Source organism: Pseudophryne corroboree, chromosome 12, assembly GCF_028390025.1.
Source record: "Pseudophryne corroboree isolate aPseCor3 chromosome 12, aPseCor3.hap2, whole genome shotgun sequence".
Taxonomy (NCBI): Eukaryota; Metazoa; Chordata; class Amphibia; order Anura; family Myobatrachidae; genus Pseudophryne; species Pseudophryne corroboree.
Genome location: NC_086455.1, coordinates 149,805,771 through 149,822,114, shown reverse-complemented (window position 1 = coordinate 149,822,114; position 16,344 = coordinate 149,805,771). Strand labels below are relative to the sequence as shown.

The 16,344-nt window shown below is 41.9% G+C and overlaps 1 protein-coding gene across 1 annotated transcript in view; it reads right to left on the bottom strand.

The window, feature by feature from the left end:
• LOC134981040 (embryonic protein UVS.2-like) overlaps positions 1–16,344 on the bottom strand; it is a 304,758-nt gene that overhangs the window by 17,185 nt on the left and 271,229 nt on the right. Inside the window, exons 2-4 of the mRNA XM_063948167.1 lie at positions 10,562–10,698; positions 6,025–6,052; positions 4,244–4,318 (exon numbers count right to left, since the gene is read on the bottom strand). Coding sequence (XP_063804237.1) covers positions 4,244–4,318; positions 6,025–6,052; positions 10,562–10,630 — 172 coding nt within the window. The 5' untranslated portion in view covers positions 10,631–10,698. The remainder of the gene's footprint in view (positions 1–4,243; positions 4,319–6,024; positions 6,053–10,561; positions 10,699–16,344) is intronic.

Sequence of the window (16,344 nt, the reverse complement as noted above, 5' to 3'; positions counted from 1 at the left end):
AAAAATACGGGGGGGAAAAATGACAGGGGTTCCCTCGTATTTTAACAACCAACACCGGGCTCTGCGTCCGGTCCTGGTGCCAAAAATACGGGGGACAAAAGACGTAGGGGTCCCCCGTATTTTTAACACCAGCACCGGGCTCCACTAGCCAGAGAGATAATGCCACCAACCCCAAGCGACTTTTTAATACATTTAAATCACTTCTTTACCCTCCCTCACCTCCCCCACTAGCTACTATCAGTGCACAAGAACTTGCTTCCTACTTCAAGGATAAGCTTGATAAAATCCGAGATGAAATGGTATGCTCTAACTCAGCCAGTGACCTGCTCAATTCCCTACCTGAACCCTCTGGCACTTTCTCTTCATTTGATCCCACAAGTGAAGATAAAGTATCAACACTCTTTTCATCCTCCTACTCTACTACCTCTCCTCTTGATCCTATACCCTCACAGGTCAGTAAAACTTTGTCTCCTGTGCTTATCCCAACCTTAACTAAAATCTGTAATCTCTCTCTCTCTCTCTACTGGTATCTTTCCCTCTCTGTTTAAACATGCAGTGATTACTCCCATTCTAAAAAAACACAACTCTGACCCAAACACACTCTCTTAACTACTGTCCCATTTCTCAGCTACCCAGTCCCTCCAAGCTACTTGAGAGACTTGCCTACACTCGCCTTACACACTTTCTTAACTCCCACAACTTATTGGACCCACTTCAGTCAGGCTTTCGTGCCCAACACTCCACAGAGACGGCACTGACCAAAGTAGTGAATGATCTAGTCACTGCTAGATCAAAAGGCCATTACACACTACTTATTCTTCTAGATCTCTCTGCTGCTTTTGACACTGTTGACCACTCTCTTCTCATACAAACACTACAATCCCTAGGTCTTCAGGACACAGCCCTTACTTGGTTCTCATCCTACCTATCTAATCGCTTTTTCAGTGTTCACTTTTCTGATTCTACCTCCTCTTCTCTACCTCTATTAGTTGGAGTACCGCAAGGCTCAGTCTTAGGTCCTCTGCTTTTCTCAATCTATACCTCCTCTCTTGGTAAACTAATCAGCTCCATCGGATTTCAGTATCATTTTTACGCTGATGATACTCAAATCTACCTATCCTCCCCAGATTTGTCACCATCTGTATTGGCTCGTGTCACTGGATGCCTGTCTGCCATTTCATCTCGGATGTCATCTCACCACCTCAAACTCAATATTTCCAAAATAGAGTTAATTATTTTCCCACCAGCTAAGAGTAGTTACCAACCTGATATCTCCATAACTGTTGACAATGCAACTATCCACCTTACCCCACAAGCTCGTTGCCTAGGTGTCACCCTTGACTCTGAACTGTCCTTTGTTCCACACATTCAATCTGTCTCTAAATCATGTTACATGCACCTTAAAAACATATCCAAAATACGCCCTTATCTTACACAAGACACTGCAAAAACTCTAATCCATGCACTCATCATCTCCGGCATTGATTATTGTAATAGTCTCCTTACTGGTCTTCCCAAACATAGGCTCTCACCACTTCAATCCATTTTAAATGCAGCTGCAAGGCTAATCTTCCTCGCCAGACGTTCTTCATCTGCTGATCCACTCTGTCAGTCCCTCCATTGGTTACCGGTGTTCTTCCGTGTCAAATATAAAATACTTTTACTTACATACAAGGCTATTAACCAAACTGCACCATCATACATCTCCTCACTCATCTCAAAATATCTCCCTACCAGACCTCTCCGCTCTGCTCAAGATGTGCATCTCTCATCCACATGTATTACCTGTTCCCACTCAAAATTACAGGACTTTACCCGGGCTTCACTCACTCTGTGGAATGCACTCCCACGCACAATAAGACTCTCCTCTAGTCTCCAAACCTTTAAACTGACTCTTCGTGTCAACATTGGTAAGTATGTATGTATGTTGGTGTGCATGTATGTAATAAAGTTGTACTGTCACGGTGTCTGCGTATTGTTTTTAATTTGGGTATTTTTTTGTAGTAGAACTACAGGTACCAGCGGGCCTGTTTCCCCCCTGCATGCTGGTACTTGTGGTTCTCCAAGTACCAGCTTGCGGGGGAGGCTTGCTGGGACTTGTAGTTCTGCTACAAAAAACAGTATTCTTTTTTTCACACAAAAGGCTATCAGCCCTCCTTCCGCTGCCCTTGGATGGGGGGGGAAAGCCTCGGGCTTCACCCCTGGCCATTGGGTGGAGGGGGGACCCCTTGATTTAAGGGGTCCCCACTCCTCCAGGGTATCCTGGCCAGGGGTGATTAGCTGGGGATTTAATGCCACGGCCACAGGGACCAATATAAAAGTGTCCCCCGGATGTGGCATTATCTCTCTGGCTAGTGGAGCCCGGTGCTGGTGTAAAAAATATGGGGGACCCCTACGTCTTTTGTTCCCCATATTTTTGGCACCAGGACCGGACACAGAGCCCAGTGCTGATTGTTAAATACGGGGGAACCCCTGTCATTCCCCCCCCCCCGTATTTTTACAACCAGGACCGGCTCAAAGAGCAAGAGGCTGGTTATGCTTAGGAGGGGGGACCCCACGCATTTTTTTCAGGATTTTTAACCATTTCACACCCCTTCCAACTGAGAAACATGCACTGATCTCTCCATATTATTGTAGTTAGTAAAAAAAAATATATATTCTTAAAAAAAAACGATTAAATAATACTTGTGGCTCCTAAATAGACAAACCAAGTAGATAATCCCTTCAAATATAAATAGATATGCTATTAGCAATAAAAAAAGCACCAAAAAATACATGTTTTTAAAAAAAATTATTAGATCACGACAGAAAAATGAGGCGGAATGAAATTGACGAAATGACTGTCGAAAAGCACTGTTGTCGAATCGACATTCTTCAATTGAATATACTTTTGTCGAAAAGCCGCATTTTAACATTGCAGACATGTCGAATTGAAAAAATGTCGAATTGCCAAAAGTCGAAAATGAAACGGCAGGTTTTTTGTCGAAAAGTACTGTATTGCATTGTCGAATCAAATTCGACAGTTTTTTTTGTGTCGAAAATGACCCGTTTTTCGACATTTTCGGCAATTCGACCGCAATTGCATATACCCTTATATGTGATTTTGCCTCTCTCATTTCTTGGTCTCCCTTTAGGGGGTTCAAAGGCCCTGTCAATTTATTTTCAGCTGTGTTTGGCTTTTCTTCTGAAAGTCCAAACCGTTTTATAGGATGAGGTGTTTATTCAATCACCATTTTGTCAGACAGTGGCATTGTGAAATTTTAATCTGGTCCACTGTAATAGCTCTCACACAGAGTCTATTTCAGATTTTACATTCGGCAGATATTCAATTCGTTATTTGAAAGCTGGTTTTCCTTATGAACATTGCCTCAACTCAAATTGTTTCCAACTTAGGAGTTTTGTCTTCTAAGCACATTTTCTCTTCTTCCATGATGACAAAGTGGTTCTCTGTACGGTTCATATGTTCCAGCTGAAACTTGTTTCAGTCTACCACTTCAACCAGGAAATTGTCTTTCCTGATTTTCCCACTTTGACAATTTCCCAAGACCTACATTTTCTGTCTCTGCTACTCATATAGCTGAGCTATGCAGAAGTACGTACTTGGAGAGGACTTCTTCTGTACACAAATTTTCTACTGTTTCTTTATAAATTACAGGATGATGGTTAGATACCTGCTACACAGGCAATTGCACAGTACAACGCTCAATCATCACTCAAGCTTATTCTAGTGCTGGGCAACGGACACCACTCTGGGGGTCAATGCATTCTGCTATGGTGGTGGCTACCTCCTCGGCTGCATGACAAGGGGCTTTGGCTGAACAAATTTGTTCTGCAGCTACCTAGTCATCTGCCTACACATTTTTAGGTTTTCGCCTCCAGTGCCACCCACTTTGGGCATACAGTTCTCCAGTCAGGCAGCCTGAGCATTGCCTCCCCTGGAGCGGCTGTTGAATGTCCCATGATCCAGTGTTCACCTGCCTTGCTGATAGAGAAAAAAATAATATTTGGTCACTTACCATTGAATCCTTTTCTCTAAAGCAGGCTGGTGAAAGCCGCATTCCCTCCCTCATGCTCAGTCATGTGAGGCTTGGTTCTTGACCATCTTTTTCCTACTGGTTTGTTTGATTGTTATACCAGTCTTTTAAAGAAATACTGGTATTCTGGGGTTGCAGGGGGTGTAGCTTTCTTTTTAAAGTAACATTTACTTTATAGTGTTTTAGCACTTACAGTAGTAATACAGTACCTTTGTTGGCTATAAGAATGCTGCTGAAGATATAAGGGACATCCGCATCAGAAGGGACATCCGCATCAGAAACTTCTGTAAATATAAGCACACAAACAAAGTGATAGCAGGTATATATAATTTATCAGTGTAGTCTGCTGGGTGTTATTGTTTAGTGGAAATAAATTATGCTAAAAGGATAAGTAATAAATGGTGTGTTTTCAAAATGTTCTTCATAACCTATGGCTTTCTGTAGGGCAAGGTACATATGTTTTATCACTATGACATCATTGGGCCCATGTACAGTTGTACAGACCTCTGTTATTTGTGTTTCCTTACTGGGAAAATGCACCATAAATGCAGAAATGTCAGTGTCAGATATACAGTACATTGACGTTTCTGTCAAATACTGTACATACTGTATAAATGCAAATGTGCCTATTAATTACACAAGTGCACCCTTGGGTAGACACAGATAGATTGTTAAATCATTGTACATCCATATGATTAAATAGTATGTGAACTTACAAGAATACATCAATAGAAGCCTGTGTACTGTTTTAGTAATATGAATAAGCAATGACTGTGTCTACCACAGCTGATGATTTTCTGACTGCCCCTTCAGGAGGGGTCAGCTAGGTCAGCTCAGAGGGGGTCAGAGCAGGGGGGGGTGGCTTGGTATAGGGGTGTTTAGGGTCATCAAGATGCTAAGGAGGCTGTGCAAGGGACATGGCTGTGCTATGGTGCCCTCATTACCACACCGCCCTCTATACAATGCAGAGATTACCAGCATTATAAAGCAGGGGCATGGCTATGATTATGTGATTCAGCATGAATTGTGTCATAGTCCACGATGACCTTTGGCAATGTGAAAGGTCACGCACACACAATGTGTATGTTGTGCATGCACAGATGGCTGACAATCGGCTGTTAGTGATTCAGCAGTTTTTACAACTGCTACTGAATAAGCCCCATAATCTCTGAAAAATGTTTATTCATTAAATTAGTTGTAACAACCACTTGATCATATAATGAAATGTGTGGTTTCAAGACATACACACGACTCTTGTGATCAATCTAACCTCCTTTGTTTTGTTCAATTTATAAAATCAGCAACATAAATTATCTTCTAATGTAAGTGATAAGAAATGCATAGGTTCTTAATCTCGGCCCCCAGGACCCCAAAAAGTTTATGTTTACCAGGGCTCCTCACAGAATTAAAAAGTGAAATAATTAGCTCCACCTGCGAATCTTTTAAAATGTGTCAGTAAGTAATGACTATACTAACGCAGCAGCCAGGTGACCTTGGAAACATGACCTGACTGATGTCCTGAGGGCTGATTTTGAGAACCACTGAAGTAAGGCACAAAAAAGACAATGACTCAGAGGAAAGAAGAAATATGGTGATAACACAACATAAGATCAAATATAAGAATACACTGCTGTACACATTGCATGATGCAGTGGATAATGCCACAATTTATCGTAACCCGTTGCATTTAAAATGCATGCCATTGTTGCCTAGGCCATCCTAAAGGGTGTACAGCATGCCAAATGGATTGACCAAGGGAAAGACCCATGGGAACGTGCAATCAACCGTACACACTAGGACAGGGGCGTTTTAAGAGAGGAGGAGGCCCGGGTGCAGCCTCCTCCATTCGGGCCCCCTCCTCTCTGCAGTTCACATACTATTTAATCATATGGATGTACAAGGGTGAGAGCACATTATATGACAAGGGCAAGTATTAAGGAGAGTATTGATAAAAGGCTTTTGAAATAAAAGATATAAAAATGAAACTTACCAAAGTCATTCCAGTCAGCTGGGAAAAACTGCAATATAAATATTTTTTTCTAAATGTATGCATTTCTTTTCACAATCAAAGTTTACAGAAGAAGAACAAGAAGAATAAAAAAGAAAAAAGAAGATGAAGAAAAAGAAAAAGAATAAGAAGAAGCAGCTATGGGATTGATGCAAAGTGAGCCCTATGTTACTTGGTGTGGCATATCTAGTGTGATTTTTGCACTGGGCATACTCAAAAACGTAATATACACAAATGTGTTATAACAAATCAGCACACATATTAAATATGGATTTCCTTATAATAAGAAAGGTAACATGCCCTTCAGATTCCCACTAACGTGCCTGCAATGCTGGTGCCAGAGGCTGATACAGAAATACAAGCTGAAGATTATCATCATCATCATCATCATTGCTAAAGACCTATGATTGCAGGGGTTGTTTATACCAAACCTCTATGAAAAGGGCTATCAGCACCAGCGGTGGCTCCTACTTACATTTAGTAGGGGGGCTACTGCTACCCCCATGCCCAGAGAGGAGACAGCCAGCTGCCAGCCCCGGGTCCTGGCAACTGTGCAATGGATACAGCAGGTGCTGGGACCAACTCATGTGCAGACATCACGGTGCAACTGCACATGCTCAGTCCCCTGGCTTCTATGTACTGCATCAACTGCAGCTCATGGAAGCCAGATTGAGCTGCACCAAAGGTAGGTAGTGGCTTCCGCAGCCCAGCCTGGCAGACCCGAAAGGAGGAAACACCTCCCAATGGAACTGCTGTGTGTGTGTCTGTGACTGATAGTGAGACCTTCCAATAGGAAGTTACTGCAGTCACAGTAAAGCCTGTGCAGTCACGGAATGCATTTGGCTCACTGACACTGAGAGATGTGGCGGATTTTACCGTGGGGGGAAGGGGAGGGCTGTAGTCCCAGTCCTAAACTGGTCATTGGTATTCCCTAAAAAAATACTTTAAGTACTAGTCTGGGCCAGCAGTGTGTCTGATCTCTAAGGAGAGGGGACAAGTGTTAGTCTGAGGGTGATTCATCCTGTCAGGAGAACTCCTGAGGGAGCAGGCAAATGGAGGGGAGCTGTGCTATCTGAGTGCTACCTCAGGTATAGACTGTTTAATTACCAGTGCTGTGAGGGAGTGAATGCCTTGACTCAGCTACAGAGAGTGAGTGGGACATCTTGTGACAGTTTGCCAGGGAGCTGCACCAGTAAGACTTCATGGGGCCACCCACAGAGTCCTCCCTACATGTTGATGGACAGCTGGAGCTTTGCAATGAGGTAAGCTCTGCGTCTCTGACTGAGGCAGTGCTGACTGACTACTGGAGCAGGTCTCTAAGCAACAATTACTATGCAATGCATTTTGTTGGTCTAAGTAGGTATACATATTGAGAGTGCAGTTAGCGACACTCACCTAACTGGGGAACTGATAAAGCATAAAACACCTCATAAAAGGATAAATGCTGCAGGTTCAGTTTTAAATGTATTTTCCCCTCACTGAAACTTTGAAACCTTCAGGTGATTAAGTGACTGTGTGGGGCTGTCAGTCAAACCATCCCTGAGGTTCAATTACAGAGGTAGACAAGGCTGTGTCAAAAGGAAAAGGAAAATCACAGCCTGTCAGCATAGTAAAGCATGAGTAAGTGAATGCAAATCTATTTACAGACATACTGTAGATATTCAATAATACAGAGACTATTGCATGCCCTGTGAGACTTATAAATCATCTATTTATTGTTAAAGCAACTAACTATAACAAAGTGATCAGAGCACCACAGCATGTTATTGGAAGTATCTATCATTTTAAGTGTTTTGCTTTACTCACTGGGATTACAGTACTATTATTTGCTCTAGTTTCTGGATAGACTTCTATGTATTGTGCAGTAATTACTAACGCAGGATCCACCTATACTAAGACATAGGGGGGTCATTCTGACACGTTCGCAAGCTGCGGTGTAAATGGGTCGGAAATGCACATGCGTGGCGCACGCAATGCGCGCGCGCGCCATTGCCCAGCGACAGAAGTCGCAGGGCAACGACCAGAAGAAAGAAGAAGGCGATCGCTAGAGCGATCGCAAGAAGATTGACAGCGGGGAGGCATTCCGGGGCGGATACTCACCGTTTTCCGGGCGTGGAGATTCGAATGCAGGCATGTCCAGGCGTTTGGAGGGCGGTTGTCTGACATCAATTCCGGGACCTTCATCGCTGGATCATTTGCACAGGGTAAGTAACTGCAGGGCTAGTCTTGTTCTGCACAAAACTTTTTTAGCATAGGAAGGCTGCACAAGTGATCGCAGCCCTGCTATGCTAAAATACACTCCCCCAGAGGTGGCGTCTAGTTGATTGCACGGGCAGCAAAAAGTTGCTACATGCAATCAACTCAGAATGACCCCCATAGTGAGAGTAAAGAGAGCATAATTTTATTCCACAAAAAGGATCAGAGGTGTAACTACATACTGTACAGGCCTGGCCTTGCACCATTACAGTTCCTTATTTAGTAATGCTAATACTAGTACAGCCAGGAAGCAGTGGCAGAGTCTACTTTACATCGCAGGTATATTTTATTATTATTATTATTATTATTATTATTTTATTTATTAACCGTTTCTTATATAGTGTAGCAAATTCCATTGCACTTTACAACTGGACACAATGATATGACAAAACTGGGTAATAACAGTTATAGAGGTAGGAAGACACTGCTTGCAAGCTTACGATCTATGGGGAAACAGGCATTGATACACAAGGATAGGTACTATCTATTGCATAGTTGTCCACCAGATTTCAAAGCTTCTTGGTGGGCTGCATGATATCACATCACAGCAGTGATGAACCAGGGTTCAGGAGGAAGAGAGTGAAGAAAGAAAATATGTTGCGGATATGTGTGGACTGTACAGTGGGGATATAATTGGATAGGAAAACTTATGAAGGTAATGTGAGCAGTTCTGGAATTTGATAATTTGGAATTTGTCTTAATACAGTAGGTGAGTTTTCAGGGAACGATTGAAGGTTTGGAGACTAGGGGAGAGTCTTATTGTGCGTGGTAGGGCATTCCACAGAGTGGGTGCTGCCTGAAGAAAGTCCTGTAAATCGTGCATGGGAGCAAGTAATGAGTGCGGATGAGAGACATAGATCTTGCGAAGAGTGAAGAGGCCGGGTTGGGAGATATTTTGAGATACGTAAAAAGATGTATGTTGGTGTAGTATGGTTAATAGCATTGTGTGTGAGTAAAAGTATTTTATATTGAATACGGTAACAGGTAACCAATGGAGGGACTGCCATAGTGGGTCTGCAGACGATGGAGGAAAATTAGCCTTGCAGCAGCATTCAGAATGGATTGTAATGGTGAGAGTCTCGTTTTAGGAAGATCGGTTAGTAGACTATTACAATAATCAATGCGGGAGATAATGAGAACATGGATAAGAGTTTTAGCAGTGTCTTGTGGTAAGGTATGATCATATTTTGGATTTGTTTTTTAGATGCATGTAACATGATTTTGAGACAGATTGAATGTGGGGAACAAAGGAAACATTAGAGTCAAGGATGACACCTAGGCAGCAATCTTGTGAGGTAGGGTTGATTGTCGAGTTCTCAACAGTGATAGAAATATCAGGTTAGCAACTGCTATTGGCCAGTGGAAATATAATTAACTCTGTTTTGGAAATATTAAGTGTGAGGTGGCAAGATGACATCCAAGATGAAATGGCAGAGAGGTTTTCAGTGACATGGCCCAATACAGATAGAGACAAATCAGGGGAGCATAGGTAGATTTCAGTATCATCTGCGTTCAGATGAGCTTTGCCTCTACTAAGTACTTGGAGGATTACATTCACTACATCTCACGTGCACCAATAAATACTGTTGTGCCTGACCATCAAACGCAAATTAAATTAGATGTAAGACACTCAGGGGTAAATTTACTAAGATGGGAGTTCTATTTAAGATGGGATGTTGCCCATAGCAACCAATCAGCTTCTATTTCTCATTTATCTAGTACCTTGTAGAAGATAATACCAGGAATCTGATTGGTTGCTATGGGCAACATCTCATCTTAAATAGAACTCCCATCTTAGTAAATTTACCTGCAGTTGTTTTCACTTTAGGGCTGCACACAATTTAGACAGAAGGTAAGTTTTAGGAAACTGGAATTTCTTTTGATCTTCTAAAATATTTTATATACTGTAGTTAGCATTTCACATTATGGAGACATTTAAGATATACAGTATCTTAAACTTTAATACAAAGTAACTTATCAATTATTTACTCAAATAAGCACTGATAGGTACATTTTATAAAACATTTTTAATTTTAATATTTGTGATTAACTTTGGCTCTTGTGTTAGACAGGTTTACATTTATAATTTCCCCTTTGTCCAGTAATAGTGCTGCTTTTCTGTTACCTTGTATTATTATTTCATATACGTCTAAGAATATTTCATTTTACATTAGTAGTGCACACTGTAAACTCATATTTTAACTACTCCTACTTTAACTAAGCAGTTTTTAATTTTAATGTAAAACTAACCTCCGTATCTCACCTGTATAGGATTACTTGCCGTGGAACCAATCAGACAGGCCAGGAAGAAGAGGACACCGTTTACCTCCATCTTGCTCGTCAGTCTGTAGATACAGTTCTTGTTCCTCTCTCTACCTCTCAATCTCTCTGCCTGGAGTCCTTTATATTCAGCAACAGAATACACAATCAACCAATCAGCTACCAGGAAAACATATTCTATAGGAAAGAGACTTTTCCCTGGGGGGTTTCTACTGAAACAGGAGTTGATAGCTGTATAACCTAGTGATTATTTCAGTTGAAACTTCCAAATTTTACATGTCTCTCTATTGTCTTTTTACATTAGGAATGTAATACTTTAAGAACCTAACAATTGGAACTTTCCATGTTTACCTCACTAGGTAATTCCAAAGGGCTACATTTCAAAACAGAAACTGTTGCATAGGGATACTTGTTAATGTATATATTGCTATAACCTTGTTTGTCCTCCAGAAGTTAATTTAGATAACATACTGTACACAGATATCATTAACTAAACACTGTAACTCCAAAAAATTTCTGTACCATCTGTTTCTTAACCAGTATACTGTACATTATATCTATTTATTTGGATAAATATTCAAGACATGTTCTTTAATTTCGGGCAATTGTATTTTTGGCCGACCAGCTCCTGAAAAATACAGGGAGACTATGAAAAATATTTTGAACCAAGCGTAGTGTAAGCTTTGGCAGAAATATATATTTTTTAGACTTTTTAAGAGTATAATATTATATCAAATATCTTGCTACTGCCCTAACATGTCAGGTAAAAATATAATTTATTTGCAGAGTATTGAAAATGTAGAATTAAAGTAAAGAATCTGTAAGAAGAGTGCAGGCACACAAGGAATCTTTAAAATATGATATACAGTAAGTACAATACTTGTATCTTACTTCTGGAAATCCATGTTGAACTGCACAAGGTGTGTCAAATTATACAAACAGATTTACTAGGTAAAGCATTCTAGATTGCAGTATCAAAATTAAAGTTCCCTATATTTGTGTCCTACAGATGAAGCGGGCTTAGCTTACCAGAGATGCGTACGCACAAGTTAACAAATCGTGAGTGAGACTAGCTGTGCCCTGCTACGACTATTCACCCCAGCGATTGCATAATGTAAAGTTTATGAAATCACAGGTGCAAATATACGTACACAACTGCAAACATGCATGTGCACCATGGTGAACGAGTTGCGAGTGTGCCTAATCGCAGCCAAGTAGTACATGCAAAATTACACAATATTTTGCCTGGAGGTAAAAAAAAAAAAAAAAAAGCTACACAATTTCACCATGGCAACATTTGTGTTAATCCCTTTACCACTGAGGTCTTCTTGCCATGTGCTTAGATTATTTTGGCACTGTTCATGGTGGTCACTTTCCTATAGCACAGCAGCCAAAAAGAAAAAAAAAATCCTATGCAGTAACCAAACAAATGTATTTTATATATATATATATATATATATATATACACACACATATATATTTATTTATTTTAATTTTTAATTTTTTTTAAAGAAAATACTGTTAGTTTACTAATTCCTTTGGGGTGTAGTATGGCTGGCCGGCGGTCTCCTGACCGCCGGTCAGCTTACTGACGCCGGGATCCCGGCAGCATACCGACGCCGGGATCCCGGCGGAGAGAGGCGAGTGCAGCAAGCCCCTTGCGGGCTCGCTGCACTCGCCACGCTGTGGGCTCGGTGGCGACCTACGGTCGCCACGGGTTCTATTCCCACTCTATGGGTGTCGTGGACACCCACGAGTGGAAATAGTCCCTGTTGGTCGGCATGCCGACCATCGGGATAGTGGGTGTCGGGAAGCTGCAGGAGGTCATGTGACCGTCGGTCTCCCGACCGTCGGTCACATGAATACCACCCTTCCTTTGAACACAACAAATACAAGCTACACAAAAATGGACAAACAAGTGTTTATATTGACAGTACAACAAAGTGAGCTCAAACCAAGCGAATGTATTTTTGCTTTTTTAAACACCACCGAGAAATACTTTGTGGTTCCAACTTCAACATTAAACAAACTTTTCGAAACAGCAAAAAGTTACTAATAACATTGGAAATTCATTATTTTTTTTTCATCATCTTGAATTAAATCCATAATCATAACTATATTGAACCAACAATACATTTTCAAAACTAGAAAGAATACTGCATCAATTGAGAGAAACTCTGTTTTTATTTGGCCCAGGGTGGGGGAGAACTTTTCTGCAGTGCTAGATGAATCACCAGATAATAACTAACAAAAAGGGCACATCATTTGAAACAAGTTACTCCCCTCTTTTAAATGAGGTGTACATGCCGGTATGGGGAATATAATGCAGTTTAAGTGCTGTCCTCCAAAACCACACCTTATCGTTTGGCAGGGCAGTGGCAGACTTTGCCTATGGGCTGCAGAACTGCAGCACCCCCCCAGGTAAAATCCGTCACTTCAGCAAAGAGTTTGTGAAGCCATGGGACTGCACTGGCTTCACTGAGACTGACAGTGACTTCCTATTGTCCTACAGTACCTGCCAGTCAGAGACAATACAGGCATTGGGAGGTGTTTCCTCCCTCAGGACTGCCAGACCGAGCTGCGAGTAGCAGAGATCTGGCTTCCTATAGGAATCCACTCTCTGCCTTTCGGGCAGCACTACCTGGCCTCTACGGACTGCAGGTGATGCAGTCCATTGAAGCCATGGGTTTGTGCATGCTCGATACTGTTACTACTACTGCACATGCGCCGGTACCGGCATCTGTGAACTATATTGTACACAGGGCCGTCTTAACAGCAGTGTAGGCCCCTGGGCACGGCAGTGCACTGGGCCCCCTACCCATCCTCCAGCGGTAGGGGTGGGGGATGCTATCAGCAGCAGCTTTGATGTCCCGCAGGCGGTAGGGGGTGTTCTGTCTTCCGCTCAGCATGTAGGACCTGGAGCAGTAATTTCTGCTAATTACCCCTGTACTGCACAGGTGAGGCTAAACTGTAGAAGGGGGCATTGATCTGAATGAAGAAGCCCTGGTACATGACTTCCAGGGTGGTGGGGGGTAGTTAATATGTAGGGGAGGGGTGGATAGTGGAGTGGGCTTAATATTTATAATTTTCCGGTGGGAGGACAGCTTGCTTGACTGCTTGACTGCAGATCTCAAGTTCCTGAAGATAAATTTCTTAGCCTTGGGATAAAAAACTAGAGAGTTCCACCTTTCAGAAGGTTCTGGAGACTTGGGGATCAGAGTTCAGAAACCAGAGCAATTCACCCACGAAAATCTAAAACTGCATACCAGGCGTGTGGAGCTGGAGCAGGGACCGGCTGCTGGAAGGCTGATATCTCTGGTTCTGGGCATAGTAGAGACAAACTGCCAGTGTTCACCAAAAGGGGAGAGTCCCAGCTTTTGGATTATATCCTCAGAAAAACTCTAAGTCAGACTGAACCCGAGATATCCGGCTAGGAAGAGGAATTAACAGGCTTGGATGGCGACCACTGCTTTCAAGTCGAATATCTCCGGTTCCTTGGGCTGATTTTCAAAAGTCTGGTACCCCTGGAAAGAGGGGACCCTCAGCTATCAGCCAAGGGCCCTTATACTCCTGGGGCCCTTGGGCAAGAGCCCATTGAGCCCATACAAAAAGACAGCTCTGATTGTACAGATGCCGAGACCCAGTCAGCAGCGGGGACAAGGGATCCGGCTTGGGGACAAGGGAGGAGGGACACAGCAGCACAACCAGCAGCAGCCCCCCTCCTCCACCACTGAGGTAGGAGCTGCCACTGCCTGGAAGTGTGCAAATTAAAGTGATGGAAGTGCTCAAATGAAATTATAAATACCTGTATATGATCAATAAAAAACAGACCAAATGGGTAGGGAAGGGGATGAACCTCTGCACTAGTTAAGTGAATCAAATGTTGTACATTGATAATGACCTCGACTAATAAACATCCAATTTCTGTATGAATCAATAGGTTATCGAGAGTGCTGCCAGAGACAAGATTATTGGTTACAAGAAAGAAGAAAAAAAGGATGTCTCTTTGTTGGTGCAAATGGATATAGTTAAACTGTAACTTTTAATATAATTGCTTAAAACATCCAGCCACGAAATAAAGACAACAAATTGGACATACATACATATAATACATATAGTATAATAAGTGTATAAAGTACAAGTAAAAACAAGGCTCACTACTTTATAGCAAAAACAAGAAATAGAATATTCTCCTTTTGCACCCAATCCAGATGCAAGCAGGCGGCCAGTAAAAAGAGAGAGCACCCGCTCTCAAACAGATATATAAAACTTGGGGGGATACCAGCTTCTTGCGCTTCCGGATATACTAGATCACTTAATCAATAGACACACTAGGGCCATTGGGCATGAACTTACATATTAGTTCAGTCCCGCGTTCACATAACAGTTTCTTTTTTTTCACACAACTGGAACAAGTCTTAGTCTAAAATCAACTTACATTAAATTTCTGTCATGCATGCCCATAAAGGTTTCTTTCACTTTTCCTCAAAGGTACGAGTGTCCACACCAAAAGGATTTTGTTAAAAACCTTTTTTTTTATTGCTTAAAAAACAACATACTCCAAAAACAAGTCCCATAAAAATGGATAATAAAAATGAAGAAAGTGCACGCAAGTGAATTTTTCAGTGCCTGGATATCAGTTGGATTCCTATTGAAGAGAAGGATCTTGGTAACCCTCTGCAGCGGTTAGTTACCTCACACTCCTCGCCGCTTGGTTTCCAGTGAAACGTCCAGGACACAGGCGGCATAGATGATCCACAGCAGCACGGCACAAAGCAACGCGTTTCAGAGCTACCTGCTCCTTCGTCAAGCTTGTGCCGACTGCTCTGCAAACTGGGTTTTTAGCTGTGCTGTGGTCCCTCCCATCATTATAAGTCACCCAATCCCCTATTTACAATGAGAGTGGTAACTAATTAGCGGCAATACCAATAATATATTATTAAAAACAGGAGAACAGGTGATTTACTAAAGGAAAAAGTTTGTGTATAGAATCGGACATACATATGGATTAGTAAAGAATTGCTTAATGTAGTAGATTACTTACATTCTGTGTTAATGTTATTTACATTGTTTTTAAAAATATATTATTGGTATTGCCGCTAATTAGTTACCACTCTCATTGTAAATAGGGGATTGGGTGACTTATAATGATGGGAGGGACCACAGCACAGCTAAAAACCCAGTTTGCAGAGCAGTCGGCACAAGCTTGACGAAGGAGCAGGTAGCTCTGAAACGCGTTGCTTTGTGCCGTGCTGCTGTGGATCCTCTGTGCCGCCTGTGTCCTGGACGTTTCACTGGAAACCAAACGGCGAGGAGTGTGAGGTAACTAACCGCTGCAGAGGGTTACCAAGATCCTTCTCTTCAATAGGAATCCAACTGATATCCAGGCACTGAAAAATTCACTTGCGTGCACTTTCTTCATTTTTATTATCCATTTTTATGGGACTTGTTTTTGGAGTATGTTGTTTTTTAAGCAATAAAAAAAAAGGTTTTTAACAAAATCCTTTTGGTGTGGACACTCGTACCTTTGAGGAAAAGTGAAAGAAACCCTTATGGGCATGCATGACAGAAATTTAATGTAAGTTGATTTTAGACTAAGACTTGTTCCAGTTGTGTGAAAAACAAAGAAACTGTTATGTGAACGCGGGACTGAACTAATATGTAAGTTCATGCCCAATAGCCCTAGTGTGTCTATTGATTAAGTGATCTAGTATATCCAGAAGCGCAAGAAGCTGGTATCCCCCCAAGTTTTATAAGGCTCGCTAC